Source organism: Armigeres subalbatus, chromosome 1 (assembly GCF_024139115.2).
Source record: "Armigeres subalbatus isolate Guangzhou_Male chromosome 1, GZ_Asu_2, whole genome shotgun sequence".
Taxonomy (NCBI): Eukaryota; Metazoa; Arthropoda; class Insecta; order Diptera; family Culicidae; genus Armigeres; species Armigeres subalbatus.
The window spans coordinates 13164907-13188272 of record NC_085139.1 but is presented as its reverse complement, the minus strand read 5'-3'; the positions used below and the strand labels follow the sequence as shown (position 1 = coordinate 13188272).

The window sequence follows — 23366 nt, the reverse complement described above, 5'->3', positions numbered from 1 at the left end:
CTTTCTTTGCTATGATTTTCAAGCGACGGTGTCCATGTTGTTTGCATCTAAATCAAACAAAAAAAATTGGGGGCCAGGTATGAGCCTCGGTATGAGCGTCGTTGGACGGACGCTGGAGATTACGTCAGACCCTGTGCACTGTGTACTCGCGTTACTCGGCACCACACTAAACAGTTGCTTCTTTGGCTACCCCACCATTGCTAGGCACACGCAGTCGGCTTTTTAATAACCGAGCATTCACTTTTTCTACGACCGGTTGATTGGGACCAAAATAGGTGACGATGGGGCCCTCCTTAGCCTAGCGGTAGGATGTGCGGCTTTAAAGCAAGACCATGCTAAGGGTGGCTGGGTTGGATTCCCGGTGCCGGTCTAGACAATTTTTGGCTTGGAAATTGTCTCGACTTCCCTGGGCATTAGAAGCATCATCGTGTTAGCCTCATGATATACGAATGCAAAAATGGTAACTTGGCTCAGAAACCTCGCGGGAAGTGCTAAATGAACACTAAGCAGCGAGGTGGCAATGTCCTAGTGGGGGATGTAAAGCCAATAAGAAGAAGAAGGAGAAGAAGAAGAGGTGGCGATTAGGGTCCAACATCACGGAATAACTTAAGTTTCCCAGCGGATTTCGGATTATTTCTCGGGATATTGACGCACAATCCACGCACTATCAGTACTTGGGCATTATTCTCGCCAACCGCACAACTTTAATATCCTTATTCGCGATATAGATAGTCTCGAAAAGCACACTCGATGGCTCAAGCCCAAAAGAGGACGAGCAGTGGAGCTGAGTCTCCACCGAACCCCAAACTTTTTTCCCCATTATTTCTCTGTTTCCGTCTTCTCGTGCATACCAACCGTATCGTGTGACTTTGGTAGCAGAAAATTGGATAGTTTTGGTAGCAGACGGCGTTCGAGTAGGCAGATAAAAATGAACAACTTTTCACAGTACTAACTCTCAACTCCTAACACAAAACAAAATACATAGGGGGAATGACGGCTTTGGCAGGTTTTGTTCTATTATTGGCAGGGGGTTTTTTTATGACTGATTTTGCTCAAATTTGGCCTAAACATTCTTTGCATATCAAAGAATATTGTGGCCAAATTTCATAAAATTCGGTCGACGAAAACCCCCCTGCCAATAATAGAACAAAACCTGCCAAAGCCGTCTGTCCCCTATATTATGTTTAACTTGGATGGTTTTAATCACCTCGAAATTAAATTTATTGGCTTTTTCCGGTGATAATTATACTACTTAAAGCGTACGGGAGTATATGAAAGTAATGAAGATACAGATTCTATTGACACCGCAAGCGAACGGCAAGTGTGAAATGAATAGAATCTGAATATTAGCAAAGGACCATATGAGAGAACAAGCAATGTTGAACTCGCTGTTATTCTGCCTAACGTCCACCCAGGTACGGTTTGGATAGTGACGTGATGATCACTGTACCAAGACAGGCAAAATAACAGCGATTTCAACCCGCAAATATGCTGTTCGACAAGCGTAAAGAGTTCTATTGATTCGTGGCATATTTTTAGAGATTCATACAAGAGCGCGCTAAATCTTTTCACACAGGGCTTACGAGAGTTATGCGTAAACTACAGGTTAACGTTGCAAGTGTTTTTTTTTATTCAGGTGCTGTACTTAACATCACTGAGATGTTCTTCACAGAATCAGTTCAAATGACAATGATTATACTCATTTGAATGTTCATTGTTTACTGCTTTGCTAACTTGAATAAGCTTTTGAATAAACCTAAATGTCACTGTTTCAAGTGATATTTGTGTGAACATTCGAATCGTACTGGAAATGGCTTTCAACTGAGCTCATCACAAATTTCGACTGGCTCATCTTTCACTATCACTTCGACGTTAGTATTCTGTACAGTAGCCGGTTCGGGATTGTCTTCTGAGTCATTCCCGCTATCAGCATTATGAATCATTTTCACGTGGTTTAGTAAACGATTGCTGCAAAGAAAACAAAAAATGATTATCACGTGTTACAAGACAGCAGCCGTGCGAAAAACAATTACGCGCTCAAAAATTGTTTGTTGCAAATTTGGCAGGAACGTTTTCTTGGCATATGTTTCAGTATGTGTGATGTGCGCTGACTTGTGGTTGTGAAAACTTTGTTGCACGGAACACATTCCATTGGTAAGGAGCAGCCCTCCGCCTGTCTGTGTTTGGTCCTCTTATGCCTATCCAAAAGTGTGCTATAATGATAAAGATGTTCAATAAATATAGTTAAACAATATTGAATATATGTTTAGATTTATCAATATTTTACCTTGATGTGAATGCTCCGTAGCACATTGTACACTTGTACTTTGGTTTATGCGAATGTTTGTGATGGAACCATAAGGATGTTATGCTTTGAAACACCTTGGGACATTTAGTGCATTTCTTGGTATCCCTGATCGTCATTCCACTATTTTTCCGCTTTTGATTGGATGTTTTACCTAACAGTTGATGTAATGGAGGAAACCTTTTCTTGTTTGGATTTGATTTATGTGTCCGCATATGCATAACTAAACGAGATCTAAAATATGAAAAACAAAATTGAAATTACTTATGAACAATTCAGATACAAAAGACATGTTTGTGCTATTCCATTTAATTCCACCACTTTTTAACTGTCAAGATACACCTATTTTGTAAGTAACAAGCAACTGTCAACCTCACAGTGTTATGGTCATGGTAAAATATGTTGGATATACTTTTTTCAAAGAAGCAGTGATAAATATCTATCTACAAAAACCCCGATTAATCCACCTAGCGGTGATGGAGCCTTTCTCGTGTGTTCTTCTGAGCCCATAGTCCGATCTGGCCAATTTTCAATAGGAAACAATAGAACAGGATTTTGCGTTGAAGGCAAGCAAATCGGTTAAGGATAAGTGTCAGAAAAATGATTGACACTTTCGCCAATTTTCGTCGAACTGAGTCGATCGGTATATAACACTATGGGTCTCCGGGCCTTCTATGAAAAGTTTGTTTTTGGAGCGATCAAATAACCTTTACGTATACTTAGTATACGAGAAAGGCAAAAATGTATTATTGCTGAATTATTGATTGATTTGCGTGATGAGCCAACGTTACATTCAAGGCTAACATTATCTCCCGTTACCCTAGTTCCAAATCTTACTTACCGATACACATATCCTTTGCCGCATTTGTTGCAAATATGTTTTCTAGCTTTATGCATATGTTTCTTGTGTTCTGTCAGTTTACGTTTGCTGTCGAATGTCCTTTGGCATATTTCGCAATGAAACATATTCACAGTATCTTGTTCCAAATCATGAAGAAAAAGATGTTTCTTCAACTGCACTCTGAAACGATACGACGGATTTTTGTATGAATTAATTAAATAAATTACAGGACGCTGTAATTATATTTGATTAATGAAGGGTATAAAATTGTACTACATATTATAGCTTCAAGGTAGAAAGTGTAATCGAGTACCAAATCATGTTTAACCAATAAGAGGAACTGTACCGCGCGTGTTATCAATGAGCTTCAACCACCTTCATCGCTCAAATGACTGGCAAACGAAGAAGTGACGTGCTTTTTACACACGATATTGTCAGAATGGCGGAGTTACGATCATATGTTTCGATAAATGCAAGTAACGTCTTGTACAGTCGATAAATAATGCTTCAAATCGGAGCTTGAAACCTTACCTTGAAGCAAACATCTGCTGGCAAATATGACATGTAAACTCTGCTAGTTCATGTGTATTCCTGTGATCCCTGAGCGACTTCTTGTACAGGTAGGTCTTATGGCATATATCACACTCGAGAGGACTCTTACTATTCAAATCTTTATCTTCGACGCCAATTACCTGGTCATCATCTCCGTTCTGGCTATGTGGTCTTCCGATAATACTTCTTAAATCGCTGTCTTCACACATTTCTTGTATCTCTTGAACACGTGTTGAACCAATAGATCTGATGTTCATGTCAGGTGTCGTAACTTGAGTATCAGTACTCGGTAATTTTCCAATTTTTCTCAAGTGTGCAGTAGTTCGAAAATGGGAATATAGATCGCATCTGTTGTAAGAGAAAGTATAATGAAGGTCGATTTAGAATACAGATATGTGGTGCAAGTACTCGATGAAGTTGCAAGTAATATAGAAATTAACATAAAGGTTGTAATAGCACGAACTCACTTCATCGAACATTTAAAATTACAGACATCACAAACATGTCTGTTTGGTCCATGTACGTGCTTCTGGTGGATAATATATTTCTGCTCGGTCAAAAACTTTATCTGACATATTTTGCATCGAAGAGGATCGGATTCGTTTGCCGTATTTGCCAGACTATTCCAGATTTCCATTTGCTTCCTAAACCTTTCGTTCTCATGAGTCTGCATATGGCGTATCAGGGCTGAGCTGAAAATATAATAGTAGTTCTTTTGGTTGCTGAGGGTGATATTGTCGTTCAAGTACCAACCGTAAGGCAAAGGATTTGTCACAACTTGTGCACATATGTTTCTTAGGTTTGTGCATCCTGCGGTGATTCCATAACGCTTTTTTGTCGTTGAACTGTTTCTTACATATGAAACACTGGGTAGATGCTATGCTTGGTTTATCTCTCCTTGCTTTTAAACCCTTAGCAGCTTCTTTAGGGAGCTTAGCTTTCAGTACGGTCTGCACTTCCTGGCAACGCAATCGGAACTGATGAAATTCAACCAACCTTATTCGACAAATCGTACAAATTACATGACTCAAGACGTCATCGGTGGATATCTAAAAAATGGGATAATTAGAATACAAAAATGATAAAATATCAATGTAAACATCATTACCATAATCGACAAATAATACGAAATCCATTGACAGACCCCGTTTTCCTTGAATACATCTTCAAGCAACTCTTCGCTCATACATAGTCGACAAATTGTATGAGGGTTATCATTAGCTGATTCCACCTCCGTAAATTCCTCCTTGATTTCTCTGGATGTCATTTTTCGTCTATTTTCTTAAAAATAAGGTCTGTACCTACGAGATCACGTATAACTTGATTAAAATCGCAAAATACTTGAACACTTGATTGAATAAGTTTGGATTGATGCTTCTATTTTGTTTTTCTCTGTTTTTGTCCTTCCAACTGGCTAAGGCCGATGACACACTGACGCGTGTGCGTGCGCGAATGCGTACAAGACCAAAGGAATCCTATTGCTGATATTCTTCTTCACGACTGTTTATGCTGTGAACCATTCCGACGACTCGTTTAACTTTTATGCTATAGCTGTTCAAATCTCGGTTCTGTTGGAATATCAGGTAGTGTGCGACGCTTCGCTGTAGATCGAAGATGGATAGGAGTAGCAACCCTATAACCAGAGACCGGCGAAGTGAAAAACTGTCGAAATGGCAACGTATGAAAATGCATGAAATCGTGACAATGATATTGGCAGCACTTGAACTTTTTGCTTGCTTTTTATGGATGCAAAAAGTAAACAAGTCGAAATGGAACCGCTTTTGACGGTTCGATTGGAAACAAGATGGCGTCTTCGCCGATCTCTTATTCTAGTATTTCTAGATAGGAGGTAGGCGAGTTGGTTGTAGTTGCTCTTGGGTAGATTAAGGAATATTGTTATGGATGTATTGTATATAAAAAGATATTTTAGTTACTAGATAAAGATTGTCGCTACTGTTCCCTTTGTTCTGCTGTCCGAAACATGTGTGGTACATACCTGTCAAATCGTATGGATTTTCCTTCTTTGACATTTAGCTCCCCTATCCTCGCCAGCAAAAAGATGTTCCGGACAGCGTCGACAGCGACAATCTTTATCTAGTAACTAAAATATCTTTTGTATATACCTATTGTTGAATAAAGAGAACTGCATCTGCTGGCAGAAGTATCAGTCAGTAGCTTGCCGTGGTGTAGAAAGGGAACTCTAGTATTTGTTGTTCTTCGTGATGGGGTTCCCTTCTCCGGCCAACAGGTTATGGGCCCAGGAACGATTCCCGTTCTCCATCTTATTGCCGTCGACGTTATTGCAGTGGCCGGGTGGGTAGCGCCGGACGGAATTCATCAGGAGGTTGGAACGTTCGGTAGGATGCTGGCTGGTCAGCAGGAGTCCAAGAGGAGCTGGTCAACAGGGTGCTGGCCAGTCGGATAGAGGCCAGGCAACGAGGTACGGGCAACGGATTGGGCCAGGAGGAATTGTTCGGCGAAGAGGAGCTTGGACTTAGGAAGTCTTGGACTTAGAGGCTCGGTGTTAGGAGGAGCCAGGACAGTACTGCCCATGATCGCATATTTGTAACATTTGCATTTTTATTGATTTCGTAAATTGTTTGTCAATCCTCCTCACAAACTCAATAATTTCCAGCTTACCACGGATAAGCAAGATAGTAAATCCTATTTTACTGTTTTGGGATTAGATGCAATAAATTGAGCTTTCTGAACGATTCACAGGTTTTTTACAAAATGAGAAAAAATGCGAGTGTTACAAATATGCGATCATGGGCAGAGTAGCGATGCGTGCACACTAAGGAGGAGTGTTGGAATATCAGGTAGTGTGCGACTTCGCTGTAGATCGAAGATGGATAGGAGGTAGGCGCCAGTTGGTTGTAGTTGCTCTTGGGTAGATTAAGGAATATTGTTATGGATGTTTTGTATATACTTATTGTTGAATAAAGAGAACTGCATCTGCTGGCAGAAGTATCAGTCAGTAGCTTGCCGTGGTGTAGAAAGGGAACTCTAGTATTTGTTGTTCTTCGTGAGGGGGTTCCCTTCTCCGGCCAACAGGTTCAAGTTCGTTTGTTGATCGGCTGCATGGACATATAATTACGGCGGCTCTTTTGAGTACCGCAGTAAACAAAAGACTTTTCCAGCTGAGATATCGGCAGAAATTCATGAACCGAGCGCTCGGCTGTGCGGATCACGGCAAAAGAATAAAAAAATGCCAAGCGGAACTGAGTGTTTAACCATGCTGCGGAGCAGTGTTATTTTTGACCACAGAGAAATAACCATCGAACTGTCAAATTTTAACTAAAATTTGAACGAATCGGTGGAATGGTTCACAGCCTCTTAGACGCGTTCGCGCACACACGCGTCAGTATGTCATCGGCCTAAAACCACCGTAGGTCAATCTGGCCTCGGCCTGGTTGTGGTAGGTTTCGTTCTAGTTTTATTGTAGTTTTATATCTATTGAAATACATGTTCGATACGGGCGGAAATAACACCATTTCAAAGATGAAAGTATTATTTTTGAAATAGAAATTCGAAATAAACTTCAGTTATTGATAAAGCAATGAAATCTTCAATTTTCTGAAATGAAAATATTCTTCGTTTTGGACAGTGCAACATATTTTGGACCCTCAAAGGTAGATAATTATTGAATGGTGAAATACATAAACATACAATCCGAAATGTTAACTCATGTTAGCCTTGTGCACGGACAGATGCAAAGCAGGAGTGGAGGTCCTTGCTGCAGGAAAGTAAGGAGGCAAAACGGAAGAGTTGGCAGTTAGTCAAGCGGAGGAGGCCAGGTGGGAGGTCAAATCGAAACTTCGTCTCCTTACTGAAGAAAGCACCAGTCTAGCGTACTGAGGAGAGTGGTTACCTCCAATACATTTTTCAAATCAAAAATCTTCCACATGATGTAGGTACATATTCACATCTGAGTTTTCAAAACACTGTAAATTAATGTCCATGTCAGGTGGTCCAATACCAGAAAAATAAACAATTAACTTTGATTGAGCAGGCGGCTCTCTCCCAGTGTGGGGATGTAATGCCAATAAGAAAAATAAATTGATGGCTTGAGGGCCTCATATGTTCCAATGTGCAAGAAAGGGCATTGACTCGATTGCGCTAACTATCGAAGTATAACACTCATTAATGCCGCTTACATGGTAATCTCTCGAATTCTGTTTAGCAGACTGTGCCCATTTTAAAAACCTTTGTCGGCGAATATCAAAGCGGTTTTTGAGGACAAATAACAGTGGATCAGACATTTACTCTATGATAAGAAGGTTTCACTTATACATCTAGACCAACATTTGAAAAGGGCGTAACAGCCAAAATTTATTCCTTCTGATTTTTCGTCTATAGACATATACATATATAGCTATATCTGTGGACAAAGAATCAAAAGGAATAAATTTTGGCTGTTACGCCCTTTTCAAATGTTGGTCTAGACATGATGAGACCAATGAAAAATAGAATCAAATCTAACTGATAAAATATTTCAATTGAACAGGAATGATTTAAGTTATAATCTATCAAGAAAATAACCTTCTGTTTGCAGGCAGGCTCCATCAGGAGCGATGTCGCAAGATACCATGAAGCAGTAATCGTCTCGAATTTTCGATGGAAGAGTACGACACAACACGTTCACCTGTCCGCCGGCCGGGAAAAGAATGTTAACTCTCTTCTGCACCCTGGTTACTTTTGCTGCACTGCAACCATGGATTATATATCTCGGTAATGAAGAAGTCTCCTTTCTTTTTCTCTACATAAAGATTTATTGGATAATTCAAACTAACTTGAGTAGACTTTTAACCTTTCGGGACTCGCACCGTTGTAAAAAGTACAACATCTTAAAAAAGCACGCTTGTCCTTAACAAGACGGGCAGGAATGCGTGAGTGATCCAGGACCTTTTCCAGGTTAAGTTTTTCCTTACCATGGTAGATGTAGAGCTCCATCACATTTGGCACTTTCTAACTTCGATCAGATCGTTCGTCAACAAAAAGTATATTTAGCACAGATTGCTGGTTTTATTAGACTTCTTATAAAATCAATTTTCTGGTAAAATAGTGAAATTATTGAAAACAATCAAGTAGCTATTGATTTACAATTAAAAACCCTTTTTTTACTTTTCACTAATTTGAGTTGATGCCAATGCAAAATAACTTTTGCTGTAGCATTTTTAGCAAAAATGATTCCTTCTTATTGAAATATTCGAAAAAAAAAGTCGTGGGAAGGAAAGGAAGACCTTTTAAACGACCTTAATAAATGTCACTATTTCAATGAAAAAGGACATGTGTCGACTGGTGTTGGGCTAGTGAGCAAAAAAAACTATTAAATTATTTATGACAAAGACTTTTGATGTCAAGTATTTTCTTGTCCGGTTGCTCTGAGGCACCGAAGGGCAGAAGACAGTTTTGATGATCCGTTCGTAAGACGTGCATGACATGTCACTTATGTCGCAAATGGAAACCAAGCTTCTAACAAATTTCGACTGGCTCATCTTTCACTATCACTTCGACGGTAGTATTCTGTACAGTAGTTGTTTTGGGATTGCTTTCTGAACCCTTTTCGCGATCTGCATTATGAATCATTTTCACGTGGTTTAGTAAACGATTCCTGCAAAGAAAACAAAAAACGATTATCACGTGTTACAAGAGAGCAGCCACGCGAAAAACAATTACGCGCTCAAAAATTGTTTGTTGCAAATTTGGCAGGAACGTTTTCTTGGCATATGTTTCAGTATGTGTGATGTGCGCTGCTTTGTGGTTGTGAAAACTTTGTTACACGGTACACATTTCATTGGTTGACTATCTGCCTGTTTGTGTTTGGTCCACTTATGCCTTTCCAAAAGTGCACTGGAAAGGTTCAATAAAAAGTGATATAATATTTAATAAGTTCAGGTTCATCGATATTTTACCTTGATGTGAAAGCTCCGTAACACATTGTACACTTGTACTTTGGTTTATGCGAATGTTTTTTATGGAACCATAATGATATTATGCTTTGAAACTTCTTTGGACATTTTTTGCATTTCTTAGGTGTCCCGGACGTTATTTGTACATTATCTTTCTCTTTTTGATTGGATTTTGTATCGAACGTTTGTTGTAGTGGATGGAACTCCTTTGAGTCATGCGTCAGCAGATGTACAGATAAACGAGATCTAAAATATTATAATTAAAATTTGAATGACTGTTGATCGATGCAGGTCAAAAAAACGTGTTTATACTGTTCCATTCAATTCCATAACATTTTAATTGTAAAGATACGCGTATTTGTAGAGTATGGTAACTGACACTGTTGACATAGTCACAATACGTGTACATATTAATCAGGTTTTAAAAAAAATGGTGGAATTGAATGGATAAGTACAAATTCGTTTTTAGATAATTAGATAATTCCACGATATTTTTACCGCCATAAAAATCGGGAATCACAAATATGACATTGATATGGCTTGATTCCATGTACATCTTTTTTGTGACGTTTCAACAAACTTTCAAGGTTGAAGGCGCATTGACAAATGTCACAAACATGCGTATTTTGCTGGGTTTCCAGTCTGCGTTCATGTAATAGCAAATGTCGAGCCAATTGGTGTCTGGAAAAATTACAAGTGTTATGAAATGTTACTTAAATATGCCGAAATCTGATTACCGATAAACAAATCTTTGTCCACATATGGAGCAAACTTGTTTCCTCATTTGATGCTTGGACTTCATGTGCTCTGCCATTTTATGGCGATTATTGCGTGTTATCTGGCAGATACCGCATTTGAATATGGTCGCACCCTTTTCATTCTGGATTTTTGCTGAGCGTTCATGCACTCGCAAATGATTATCTAGTTGGTAGCTGAAATGAAAAATGAAACATTTTTTTACAATAGTGGTATTGTAGAGCTAACGGGCCTCACATCAGGTCTCATATAGTAAATTAAATCTAAGAGAAAACAAGTAAAGGTTTACATGTGAACGCAAATTAAATGTATAAACACCTGCATGACGCTACGTGGGCATCGAGCCCAACTATCTTTGATAAGAAGAAATTTGAATATGTCCCACTGTCAGTTTTTAATTCAACTTAGTTCATCAATTCACTTACCTAGTTTGGATTTATCTTTAGACTAGGCAAGAGAATTGATCAATTCAGTTGAATTCTTTTCCTTCAAGTCAATTGAATGAAGATGTTTATTCAATACGTGAGCGTGAGCATTATGACCGCACGATTCGTAGTTGCTACTCAGTGATTGACTAGAACTTGCGAAATTGTACAGAGAACATAATAAATGGGGCTTGGGATTAGCTACCCATTCTCAATGTACACGTTTCGGGAGCTCAAATATTTAAAATCAATAACGGCGCCGGCCCCGTCTCAAGGAAGGGAAGGATTGTTAGTTCGACTGGATTCACTTTGGTGAGTGACGCGATCTATGGGATGGGAAATAACACTAATTCGCTGTCTCGCCACGAGAAAATAGTTAAACTGAGGAGAATCGCGTTTTGGACGACCAAACGGACGCACAGCACTCTGCACTTATTAACCCGATAGCTACAGCAAACTATGAAAGATCACGCTTGTTTCGACTGGCGCAAAGAGCAATACATGCGCATGAGCCACCGAACACCAAATAAATAATTTATTGTTTTCCCGACGAATAAAACACGCGCTGCACTTACTTGCTCGATGACTATTGCAAACTATTGAAACTATTCAAAACGTGATCAGGAGTAGAAGTCAAAATCAAATCCGGATATTAAATGTCGTGGCTAGGAATGGGCGATACAGATACGATATATCGGGAATCGATATTTTCACTCCGATTAATCGATATTTTGCATCGATTTTTTAATGTTCATATTTGACCGTATCGATTTTTTGTAGCTGATATCGGATTTCGATATTTTTAACTTTAGTCCGTAACACAAAAAAGTGGAAAATATAGCAAACATTAGATACAATTCGTAAAATGTGTGATTCGTAGTCTCAATTTTCAATTTTTTTTTGCTCGTGCTTTACATTTTTTGAACGTATCGATATATCGGAATATCGATGTTTCAGCGCCGATATTTTTCGGCATCGATATCTTGACAATAAAAACATCGATACGGCAGTATCGATATTTTTCCGAAAAACGCCCATTCCTAGTCGTGGCTGAGCGACATGTGGTAGTAGCCGATTGCATTAGGTGCTCGCCAGAGTAGACGCGACGTGCGATGCGACGCGACGCGACTTACGTAAAAGAATAACAATCATTATCAACAGGCTGTCAAATTGCACTGTCGCGTCGCGTCGCACGTCGCGTTTACTCTGGCTTCGCCCTTAGAATAATAAACGAAAATACTGAATAAAAGCATGAATTATTTGAATAAATTTTGTACTTCCAATCATAGCAATCGACTTTCAAATAGTAGGCTATCAAAAACACAAATAAAATCGATTTACAGAACGAAACGAAGAAAAAGAGACGATACTGAACCGAATGTTTGGTGCATCGCCTGTGTATCAGTATCAGTAGAGTTACTGGTTCTGTCGACACACTGTCGGGTGAGTATACAGCCCAAGAGATTTCAGATATTCGACGGATGTCCTAAGACATTTGCTCGCCCACGACATCAAATACGATGTTATTCGTTCTATATCCCGCGAAATGTCAATACTCTGTCCATACTATGGACTTTTGCTGTCCATATACTTTTATACTGTTCATAAATGTTATTCGGTTAGGGTCTGTTCACAAATTACGTAACGCTTCTAGGGGGAGGGGGAGGTCCAACTTGCGTTATACTTTGTTACACTAAAAGGTGGGGGAGGGGGTGGGTACTACCAAATGTTACGCATAACGCGAATAAAAATTTATTTGAATATCGTACATTAGTCATTAAGGGGCCCTCCTTAGCCGTGTGGTAAGACGCACGGCTACAAAGCAAGACCATGCTGAGGGTGGCTGGGTTCGATTCCCGGTGCCGGTCTAGGCAATTTTCGGATTGGAAATTGTCTCGACTTCCCTGGGCATAAAAGTATCATCGTGCTAGCCTCATGATATACGAATGCAAAAATGGTAACTTGGCTTAGAAACCTCGCTGTTAATAACTGTGGAAGTGCTTAATGAACACTAAGCTGCGAGGCAGCTCTGTCCCAGTGTGGGGATGTAATGCCAATAAGAAGAAGAAGACATTAGTCATTATCGAGATCAAGCATGCTGACATAGCGGGACTGATATGCGTAACCAAGCGAATATTGTATTTCTCGACACCACAGTTTCGCAAAACTATGTACAAAATGATTATGATCACAAATTATATTTTCGTTTCTGCTAGCTGCATTCTTGATATCCTTGATTTTTGATCATGTGCCGTCCCTATTCTAACAGTGTTCAAAAAATACCAAAACCCAAGTGCTTCAGAGAAGGGAAAAAACTCAAAGGTGCAGCCAAAAGATATTTTAGTTACTAGATAAAGATTGTCGCTTCGGTTCCCTTTGTTCTGCTGTCCGAAACATGTGTGGTACATACCTGTCAAATCGTATGGATTTTCCTTCTTTGACATTTAGCTCCCCTATCCTCACCAGCAAAAGATGTTCCGGACAGCGACGACAGCGACAATCTTTATCTAGTAACTAAAATATCTTTTGTGCAGCCCAATCGGGTTGTACGCAAAAGTGACGTAGGACTACGTAGCTATTCGAAATTGATAGTATTTGCCATAATAATTTGTGTCCTTTTATTAACATTGAGCAAACTGCTCGGAGGTCTAAGAATCTTATGAAATTTTCTCGATTCTGAATTTGGTTATGAGATGTAATTTTGTTAAGAAAATTATTTTGAGCTTTTTAGTGGAATGTCTTCACTTGTCATAAGACGAGTTTGTACAATCCCATTGAATTCCACCACTTAATTGTTTCTTGACAGATAGGTATTTCGACCTCAACAGTAAGGCCGTCTTCAGTGTCTCGTACTTGACTCGACTTAGTCGAGACACTGAAGACGGCCTTACTGTTGAAGTCGAAATACGTATCTGTCAAGATACAATTATTAAGTGGTGGACTTCAATGGGATTGTACAAATTCGTCTTATGACAAGTATGAGATGTAGTTTATCTTAGATGCGTATTGCTGCGAAGAACGACAACAGAAATTTAACTCAAGACGAAGTTTCTTCATATTGCAAAACATTAGCTTTCGGCATCTGTCTATCCGAGCGACGTTCACCGATGGGTGGTTGCTGTAGATCAGCGTTTCTCAACCTTGGGTACATGTACCCCTGGGGGTACCTTCACCGGGCCCAGAGGGTACCTCGGACAAAAATGCATAATGGCGGAATTTATGCAATTTTAATCAAAACTTATTGATAAAGTTTTGATGCACGCATATTTTTTTTTCTAAATTTTGTTTATAATCTGGATAGCGATTAGTAACTTAAAGACTATTGAGTCTGGGCTATAGATAAAAAATCAAAATCGCATAACGACGGATGAACACATTTTTAAAATCTTCTATGCAATCTACCTGATTGAAACAAAATGTTGAATGACATGTTAAAGGATATGCTTCTGAACTAAAATTTAGAGTGTACAAGAGGCCCGGAAGCCTCCTTTCAAGAGGCCCGGAAGCCTCCTTTCAAGAGGCCCGGAAGCCTCCTTTCAAGAGGCCCGGAAGCCTCCTTTCAAGAGGCCCGGAAGCCTCCTTTCAAGAGGCTCGGAAGCCTCCTTTCAAGAGGCCCGGAGGCCTCCTTTCAAGAGGCCCGGAAGCCTTTTTTTAAGAGGGCCGGAAGCTTTCTTTCAAGAGGCTCGAGAGCCTCCTTCCAAGAGGCCCGGAAGCCTCCTTTATAGAGTCCCGGGAGCCTCCTTTCAAAAGGCTCGGAAGCCTCCTTTCAAGAGGTCCGGAAGCCTACTTTCAATAGGTCCGGAAGCCTACTTTCGAGCGGCCCGGAAGCCTTCTTGCAAGAGGCCCGGAAGCCTCCTTTCAAGAGGCCCGGAAGCCTCCTTGCAAGAGGCCCGGAGACCTCCTTGCAAAAGGCCCGGAAGCCTCCTTGCAAGAGGCCCGGAAGCCTCCTTGCAAGAGGCCCGGAAGCCTACTTGCAAGAGGCCCGGAAGCCTCCTTTCAAGAGGCTCGGAAGCCACCTTTCAAGAGGCCTGGAAGCATTTTTTCAGGAGACTCGGAAGCCTCCTTTCAAGAGGCCCGGAAGCCTTCTTTCAAGAGGCCCGGAAGCCTTCTTTCAAGAGGCCCGGAAGCCACTTTGCAAGAGGCCCGGAAGCCTCCTTGCAAGAGGCCCGGAAGCCTCCTTGCAAGAGGCCCGGAAGCCTCCTTGCAAGAGGCCCGGAAGCCTCCTTGCAAGAGGCCCGGAAGCCTCCTTGCAAGAGGTCCGGAAGCCTCCTTGCAAGAGGCCCGGAAGCCTCCTTGCAAGAGGCCCGAAAGCATCCTTTCAAGAGGCTCAGAAGCCACCTTTCAAGAGGCCCGGAAGCCTCCTTACAAGAGGCCCGGAAGCCTCCTTTCAAGAGGCTTGGAAACCTCCTTTCAAGAGGCTTGGAAGCCTCCTTTCAAGAGGCTTGGAAGCCTCCATTCAAGATGCTTGGAATCCTCCTTTCAAGAGGCTTGGAAGCCTCCTTTAAAGAGGCTTGGAAGCCTTCTTTCAAGAGGCTCGGAAGCCTCCTTTTAAGAGACCCGGAAGCCTCCTTTCAAGAGGCCCGGAAGCCTCCTATCAAGAAGCCCGGAAGCCTCCTATCAAGAGGCTCGGAAGCCTTTCCTCAAGGCGCTCGAAATTCATCTTTCTAGAAGCGTGGAAGGCAACATTCGAGGGGCTCAGAGGCGCCCTTTCAAGATGCTTAGGCTCTGTCTCATTTGGATAATTAAACTTAAAAGTGACAGTTCGAAAATTAGCAAATAACCCAGTCATAAGAATGGCTGGTGCTACCCAGCAATTCCAATAAGACATCGATGCAAAATGATTCGATATCTATCAAAAGTAATCTTCCTTCCCCTCGGATATGTTACCTTGCCGCGGTGGGTCGGCTTACGCCATTAGCACTGATATGGCAACCAAAGACATATCCTGTCGTGGTGGTATCACATGTTGACTATTTTTGTTTGGTGCCGCGTTACATATCTGGCATTGACGCATCAATTTACGGCATATGCATGTAATCCAACGGACATCGTGTCTTAGAGCCTTGAATGGTAATGCAGTCAGGCAGAGGCCTTTTTCATCAGTGATAATGATGTGAGTTCTCTTCTTTTCGGCAATACTTTTCTGATGCGTTCCCTGTGACGATGAGTCGTAGCCACGCTTATACTTAGCTAGCTAGGCATTTATTGATACACAATGTATTCAGGACATTCGTAGGGAAATGACTACTGGATTCACTGAGTAGAAGTTTTTTCAAAACTAGGAACGTGGTGCCAGTCTTATTTTGTTATGTCTCACTTCGAAGAGCCATAATAAAAAATACCACACATTAGAATGATGGTATATGAACAATCTTATGACGGCTTCATTCTCGATAATTTTTACTAATAATAGGGAATAGGCGTGATGAAGCTTTACTTTGCCACCGAAAAGTGAATCCTATAGCTGACTCATAGCTGTTCAATAGTACATTATAGATATTGACAGTTTAGAAACGATTAAGATACTTCTTAGAACATAATAATAGTTTTAGACTACCTTGACAAAGGAATAACAATAAAATAGACCAAATGCACGAACAGTTTCCAGTTTTTACAAGACATAACTTACATTGTGTTTGATAGTATTGACACAGAACGAAAACAATGAAGAACCAATAACTCAGGTAAACAAAGTAATTCGAGAAACCCATACTTCATACCTTTTGACCATAAAGACAAAAATGACATCGTACACATCAATCTATATAATTAAGAATGAGATAATGGGAGGGAATATCTATTAAAGTTGTTAATATAATGTCTTTTGAGCCAGTTCAACAGTGTCTTAATGGACGACATGATCCTTGTACGGCTGGAAAACTGCTTCAAAAGTTATTAGCTTGTAATTTTTTATAAATCGGGATTGAACACTTTCTTCTATTTGATAAAAAAAAACTTCCGTCTCAGTTTCTACGATAAAGCATTGGGCAGCATGTCCCATGTGAGTCGAATAAACTGCTTCGGTTGATTTTGAACGCGTACAATGACAATAGACGTCTAAATAGCATAAAAACTGGCTGAATAATGTGACTTTTACAAGAAAATGACAAAAATGACTTTAAACGATTACGATCTTAGTTAGCATTAGACCTCTCTGACTATCTATGAACGTAATTCCCTCTGATTCAGTTGCAACAGCGTCTTCTTGGACGACATGTTCCGTGTACGGCTGGCAAACTGCTTCGAACGGAATTATGCAACGGAATCATCAAAGGCCTGGTGTAGAGGTTTCTACTCTATTCAGAGTCCCGCCAGTAAACCTTCAAAAAAAAAAGATATCTGTCAAAAGTAATCTTGCTCTGCGAGCAGGGTTATTTGATAATTATTGAAATGTCACTTTTAAGTTTAATTTCAGTTTAATTCTCCAAATGAGACAGACCCTTAAAAGCCTCCTTTTCATTGGCACGAAAGCCGTATTCCAAGAGGTTCGGAAGCTTTTCTCCAAGAGCTCGGACTAATGAAAATTTCAGCCAACTTTATGGAGAGTCATATATCCCGTTTATTTTTAGTTGCTTTTACCATATATCTTGTGAGTTTTCTTTATTTTCATTTAACAAATAAATAGGGGGTACCTCAATTTATGCAAAGGTGTGAAGGGGTACCTCTCACAAAAAAGGTTGAGAACCGCTGCTGTAGATAGTTTCCACTGAGGTGGCGTCTTCATTGATTTTATTCAAAAGCCACCATTTTATACAAAAGAAGGTTGATCCGACTATCCGAAATAAACTTTCTTCAAAGTGCAAAACTCAATCGTAAATAGCGAATTTGATAGCGCGTCGGAGGGAGATGATGCAATAAATTTGAATGGATGGAATCACTAACAGCAACCAAGGTACCACGCCAAACCCGATGCCTGGGTGCTGCGGATAGAGCCGCTTTTCTGCGCTCAAGCGAGCAGCAGGATATTTTGAAATCACTCCCATGAACAAAATTATTTTGCAGTTACTTGGCTGTCAAACATTTCCCGCTCTTCGAATTTCTCTTTCCACGCTGCATAAGGGCACACAAATGCGCTAGACTCTAATGACTTTACGATTGTTTACATACATTCATGCTCCAATCAGCTGCTGAATCTCGTGAAATTTCGTAACGAGTGCTTTTTAGTTGCATTCCCACTAATTTTCCACTCGAAATATAATGTGAGAATATTTGTTACAAAGAATAAAAAACTCAAACAAAGTTTATTTTTATTTTTCCCAAAATAATAACAATACTCCTCAATATTAGATCAGAAACGAACATAACCACAATCTTCAATGTTTGGCTCCGGCACAATAGAAAATTTTGGCTTCAGTTTGACAACCAAATCGATTCTATCCGCACCACCCAGCCCGATGCCACCGATACAGTCCATTTTCGCAATTAACTCTTTCTTTCCATTAAATGTTGGTCCTGAGAAGAACCAATTTTATTTTCCCAATGCTCCTTTCCAACTGACACCACAATTTGTAATAAATTTTCAGCATCGGCACTGTCGGTGTGGGATCACCACAGTGCTATTTTTATGGTCAACCCTTTCTTCATATAAAATGCTGGTTCGTTGAGGTTGAATGATCTGCAGCAACACATCGAGCACCACCACCAATGCGATGGATTTTCTTTAAAAATGTTATTAGCGCCTCCGTGATGCTGTGTCCGCTCCGCTGCGATCGCTTTGATGCGTGCGCTCTGCGTAAAATCTTGTTCAAACTGAGGATTAGATCCAAACCCGCAAGTGATTGATTTTTGATGTCTGTGCTAGTGATGCATGTACGTGATTGGTTAGTTTACCTATTTCTAAACTTTTTATCAATTATCGATAATAAATAGTTAAAAAATAGTATTTTCATATAAATACAAAGAAGCGTTGACTCATCCTTGATCGAATGGTCCTAAAAAAATTAAAATCCATCGAGAAACGGCTGAGATATTAAAGTTTAAAGTCTATCATATTTTCGTGATGGTCCCCGATTTTCGCAATCGTAAAGTGTACCCCAATATAGAAAATACAGACGTAATCCTACGTCAAAAAATCTGCCTCTAAAATTTTCACAGTTACGCGTTACATGGGGGAGGGAGGGGTACCAGAAATGTTACTTTTTGTTACGAGGGGGAGGGAGGGGGTCAAAAACTCGGATGTTTGCGTTACGTAATTTGTGAACAGAATCGTGATTGCGTTTCTCATGCCGATTATTGCATCTCATGCATGATTATTTAAATAACATGTAATCCAGTCTGTAGTTTAAACGCAGTACACATAACTCGTTTGATCATGGACGCTGGACAGATCTAGAGTTAAGTTGGATTAGTAAAATAGGTCCAAAGCATAGTTACCGATATACAAATGTTTTGCCGCATTTGTTGCAAACGTGTTTCCTTGCGTCATGTTGTTGTTTCTTGTGTTCTGACAATCTAAGTCTGCTGTTGAAATTCTTTTGGCATATTCCGCAATGAAACATTTTCACAGTAGCTTGCTCTAGTCCATGGAGTAAAAGATGCTTATCTAACTGTATTCTGTAACGATAGAACGGATTTTTGTATGAATGAAACCATTATTATATCGCATTGTTAAAGGAGGTCAAATTGTGTTACATATAGCAGAAAGTGTAATCGAGTGCCATCTGCAACGTGTTATCAATGAGCTACAACTTTCAAGCGTCCATTGCTTGCAAATGGAAATGTAACGTGTCTTTTACCCTTCTCATTTCATTTTACACATCAAGCTTCGAAAAAAGTATCTTACCTTGAAGAAAACATCTGCTCGCAAATATGACATGTATACTCTTCTAGTTCATGTGTGTTCCTGTGTGCCGTGAGTGCCTTCTTGTATAGGTAGGTCTTGTGGCATATATCACACTCAAGAAGACTATCACTATGCAGTGAGGGGTGCTTTTGTAACGGGCTCCTCCTATTGCTTTCTTCGTCCCGTTTAGTGGCGGCAGAAGTCTCCCTTCGTTCAGGCTCGTCAGCTTCATCAGCTATCGTCAACTCTTCAACTTTTATGGCAATTGACTGGCCATCGTTTCCGTTCTGGCTATGAGTTTTATCGTTAGCACCAGTAAAATCATTGTCTATTTCTTTAACGTGTGTTGGTGCACATGTAGAACTTACACCGTTGCTCGTGTCATCTTTTACTTTCAGTTCAGGTGTTGTCACTTTAATCTTAGTACTCGGTAATTCAGTTAATTTTCTTAAGTGTGAATTTGAACGAAAATGGCTATATAGGTCCCCTCTGTTATGAAAAGATGTATAAGATTTATATAGTGTTAGGTAACAGATAAATTAACATAGATAGTGAACACACTCACTTGATACTAAATTTCAAATTACAGATGTCACATCCATGTATTTTTGGTCCATGAACGCGTTTCAGGTGAAAAACAAATCTCTGCTTAGTCAACAATTTCTTCTGACATATATTACATTGAAGAGGGTCGGATCCGTGTTTGTTGGCCTCGTTTGTTGCATTCACAGTGTATTCCGTTTGGCTTTCTATTTTCACTGGAAGCTTGTTATCTGACTTTGAATCATGTTGTGTAATACTGTGGGCGTTTTTCGATTCCGATGTAATATTTCCTTTTACCTTCCAGGTTTGCCATTGATTCTTGAACCTTTGCTTCTCGTGATACTGCATATGGCGTATCAGGGCAGATCTGAAAAAATAACTCGGTTGTTAGTCTGTGGTGGTGGTGATTGTGTTGTTAAAGTACTAACCGTAATGCAAACGATTTGTCACAAATGGTGCACGAATGTTTCTTGGGTCTGTGGATCCTGATGTGGTTCCAGTATATTTTTTTATTGCTGAAATGTTTTCCACATACTTTACACTGCACAGGTCCGCTGCTTGTTTTGTATCCTATTGTTTGGGTTTCAGTGTTCTTAACAGGTGGATGACTTATTTCTCTACCTTTAGCAATCACTTTAGGAAGCTTAGCTTCCAATACGCTCTGCACTTCATGGCAATGTATCCGGAAATGATGAAATTCAGCCAACCTTATTCGGCATATCGCACAAATTACATGGCTCAAGAGGTCCTCGGTGGATATCTAAAAAAAATATTTCGGAGAAGGTAGATACAGAACCGATAAAACACTAATGTAGAAAGTTTTACCACAATCGACAAATAATTTGAAATCCAGGAACGGACACTATCCTCATTGAACACATCTTCAAGTAACTCTTCGCTCATACATAGTCGACAAATTGCATGAGTGTTCTCATTATTAGATGATTCCACCGCCGCCAGATCTACCTTAATTGCTTTCGATGTCATTTTTTAACTGTTTTTAATCACAATAATTTTAGAAACTATCTATTATAACGCATGTACTAATAAATTTGAGATTAGTAATGCCACAATAAAAACCATTGATTTATATTGAAAATCAACACTGCGTTGTTGTTTACAAATATGCTTATTTTGTTTTGTTCACTTGTGACTGACTGATGTTACGCAGGGATGCCAGATATAACAAACAATCAAATGTCTGTACACACTGTGCCAACAAAGTACACTTTAATGGGTAAAAAATGGATTATAAACTGCACGGAGAACTTTGAATAAGCTAATTCAAGCCCGCATGGAAGGATGTCTAAAAGAGAACAGGAATCTACCTGGATAAGATGCAAACCATCCTAGCCATACCTCAAATTTATCTTGTGCTCGAACCAATCCCTTTCTAGCGTGTGTGCTCAGCGGTTCACCCATACTACCAAGCAAATGAAGCGGTGCAACTGTCAAAACATGCGCGCTTTTTTCGTCTCCCTCGCGGCTTCGCCATGTTTTTTCACCAGTCCAGTTGACTGCCCTTTGGTTTGGTACTGACAAAAATTCATCGTTAAACAACTTTCCCCATGAGCGCTCGCATAAGCCATCGGTATCAAGCAGCCCTGACCGTTCTGACCGAGTCGTACTCCCCGGATAAAAAGTTACAGTACCTTGTAAGGTTTAACCCAAGATGAATACACCACTAGGTGTTCCAATCTGCCAAATTCACGATTCAGCCATCTTGGATTTTAGTATGGGAGAGCCAGCCGGTTTGTTTATGTTTTGCACCGAAAATGAATTTTTCACCCCGCCTTCTTCTCGTCCATAAATTGGGCAGATTGAAACACCTAGCTGTGTATTCATCTTGGTTTAACCTATTGAAGTACAATAGATTGTATGACAAACGATACAAACTATTGTATACTTAATGTAGAATTTCTATGGTTGTAAAAATCTTTATTGTACTTACTTAAAAAGCACGATAAATTTAAATGTTATCAATACATTCTATTATATTTTTATTGTGCCCTAGTGTTTGTGTTTTGCGCATCAAAATACTAAACAAATAATATTTTTTCTATTTCATTAATGAGAGAATCCTATTTCAAAATTAGAAATATAGTAATTTTAGAATATTTCTTCGATTTATTGTAATGATAAAATAACAATTAAAAACAATGAAATAACAATAGTTTATTACAAAACATTTTGAATGCTGTGATTATTTTTTTTTATTACTTACAAATCTTGAAATGTTCTGATTATAAATTGTTCTTAGAACAACCACATTAAAAAAAAAATTTGCATTTCATTTTACTCGGAGAAAGGCTGGATTCATTTGAGCGTGTACAGTTTGTTGACGATTAGAAAAAAAAAACGAAAAAACAGAAATCAAACAGGAATGGAGTGTGGAGCAGGTGTTTTTCATTGTAAAGTTCTGGTAAACAGAGACGTAATTTAACATCGTCTCTGCCGGTAACGAGTAAGCGGGGAATAATTGGCCACAATGCCGTGTAAAAATGGTGAGTATTAGGTGGTGTCATCATAATACCGGATAATTTTGTTGTTAATCCTTTTGTACTTTCCCAGGGGATCATTGATTTTCTCCACCGAAGCAATACGGAACATTTGAGTTAACACTCATCCTAACATTTCAGAACTAATATCTAAAACCTGCTGCTCGCCGCTTCCATTGATTGAATGTCCTACGACGGCCGTCGTTGACTGTTTCCGAGAGTGAATGTAGGTAACTTTTCCCTTCCCTCTTGGCGTATTTCATCACATGTTCTCCTCATTTACAACTTTCACAGGATACCTACGGATCTTAGATCTCTGCTGTACAGATACGGTTACCTGCGACCTAACTGAGACAAATCTGTAGAGTGGATAGGTGCCACCAGTGTCCCAATCCAGTCCAAATTAACATCCCAGCTAATAACAGCAGAGCAGTTATAACGTGCTCATCGAGTATTACATATGATCAACAATATTTCTAACAAATCTTATTTAAGTCGAATGAAAAAAAAAAATAAAATAAAATGTCACTAGAAAAATCAAAACTAAAATTAAATTCGATTAAAGTTGATATAGAACTAAATTAATATAATAAAATTAAATTGGAATTAGGTTGAAATCAAATTGAAATTTAAATAATTTAGAAGTGAATAAAAGTCAGGGGGGTAGACACTCGAATCATTCGATTTTTTATCTTTTTTAAATCATTTCGAATCTTTTGAAAATCTTTTTAATTTTTTTAAAATCTTTTTTT

At 39.5% G+C, this 23366-nt stretch overlaps 2 protein-coding genes and 1 long non-coding RNA gene across 3 annotated transcripts in view; 1 reads left to right on the top strand and 2 right to left on the bottom strand.

The window, feature by feature from the left end:
- Positions 1-1606: 1606 nt before the first annotated feature.
- Positions 1607-23366, bottom strand: part of LOC134205964 (uncharacterized) — a 64132-nt gene continuing 42372 nt past the window's right edge. The window contains exons 12-21 of the mRNA XM_062681662.1: positions 20942-21090; positions 20545-20876; positions 20139-20483; positions 19574-20062; positions 19165-19344; positions 10348-10542; positions 10109-10291; positions 9614-9856; positions 2034-2213; positions 1607-1968 (exon numbers count right to left, since the gene is read on the bottom strand). Of these exons, the coding sequence (XP_062537646.1) occupies positions 1818-1968; positions 2034-2213; positions 9614-9856; positions 10109-10291; positions 10348-10542; positions 19165-19344; positions 19574-20062; positions 20139-20483; positions 20545-20876; positions 20942-21090 (2447 nt within the window). The 3' untranslated portion in view covers positions 1607-1817. The remainder of the gene's footprint in view (positions 1969-2033; positions 2214-9613; positions 9857-10108; positions 10292-10347; positions 10543-19164; positions 19345-19573; positions 20063-20138; positions 20484-20544; positions 20877-20941; positions 21091-23366) is intronic.
- LOC134221869 (zinc finger protein Xfin-like) lies at positions 3193-5176 on the bottom strand. The gene is made up of 5 exons (XM_062701042.1): positions 4807-5176; positions 4452-4747; positions 4166-4390; positions 3839-4046; positions 3193-3326 (listed from the first exon to the last, which is right to left on the bottom strand). Exons 1-5 carry the CDS (start codon positions 4963-4965, stop codon positions 3294-3296), a joined length of 921 nt encoding a protein of 306 aa, XP_062557026.1. The 5' UTR covers positions 4966-5176; the 3' UTR covers positions 3193-3293.
- LOC134208115 (uncharacterized) lies at positions 22475-23267 on the top strand. Its single transcript, XR_009978506.1, has 3 exons — positions 22475-22620; positions 22688-22840; positions 22909-23267. It is a non-coding gene; the product is annotated as an uncharacterized LOC134208115 (long non-coding RNA).

Coding starts and splice junctions, on each gene's coding strand:
- LOC134221869 (XM_062701042.1), bottom strand. CDS start 4,965: ATGACATCCAGAGAAATCAAGGAGGAATTTACGGAGGTGGAATCAGCT. Junction 4,748..4,806: donor CGTATTATTTGTCGATTATG/GTAATGATGTTT, acceptor CCCATTTTTTAG/ATATCCACCGATGACGTCTT. Junction 4,391..4,451: donor GACAAATCCTTTGCCTTACG/GTTGGTACTTGA, acceptor TTATATTTTCAG/CTCAGCCCTGATACGCCATA.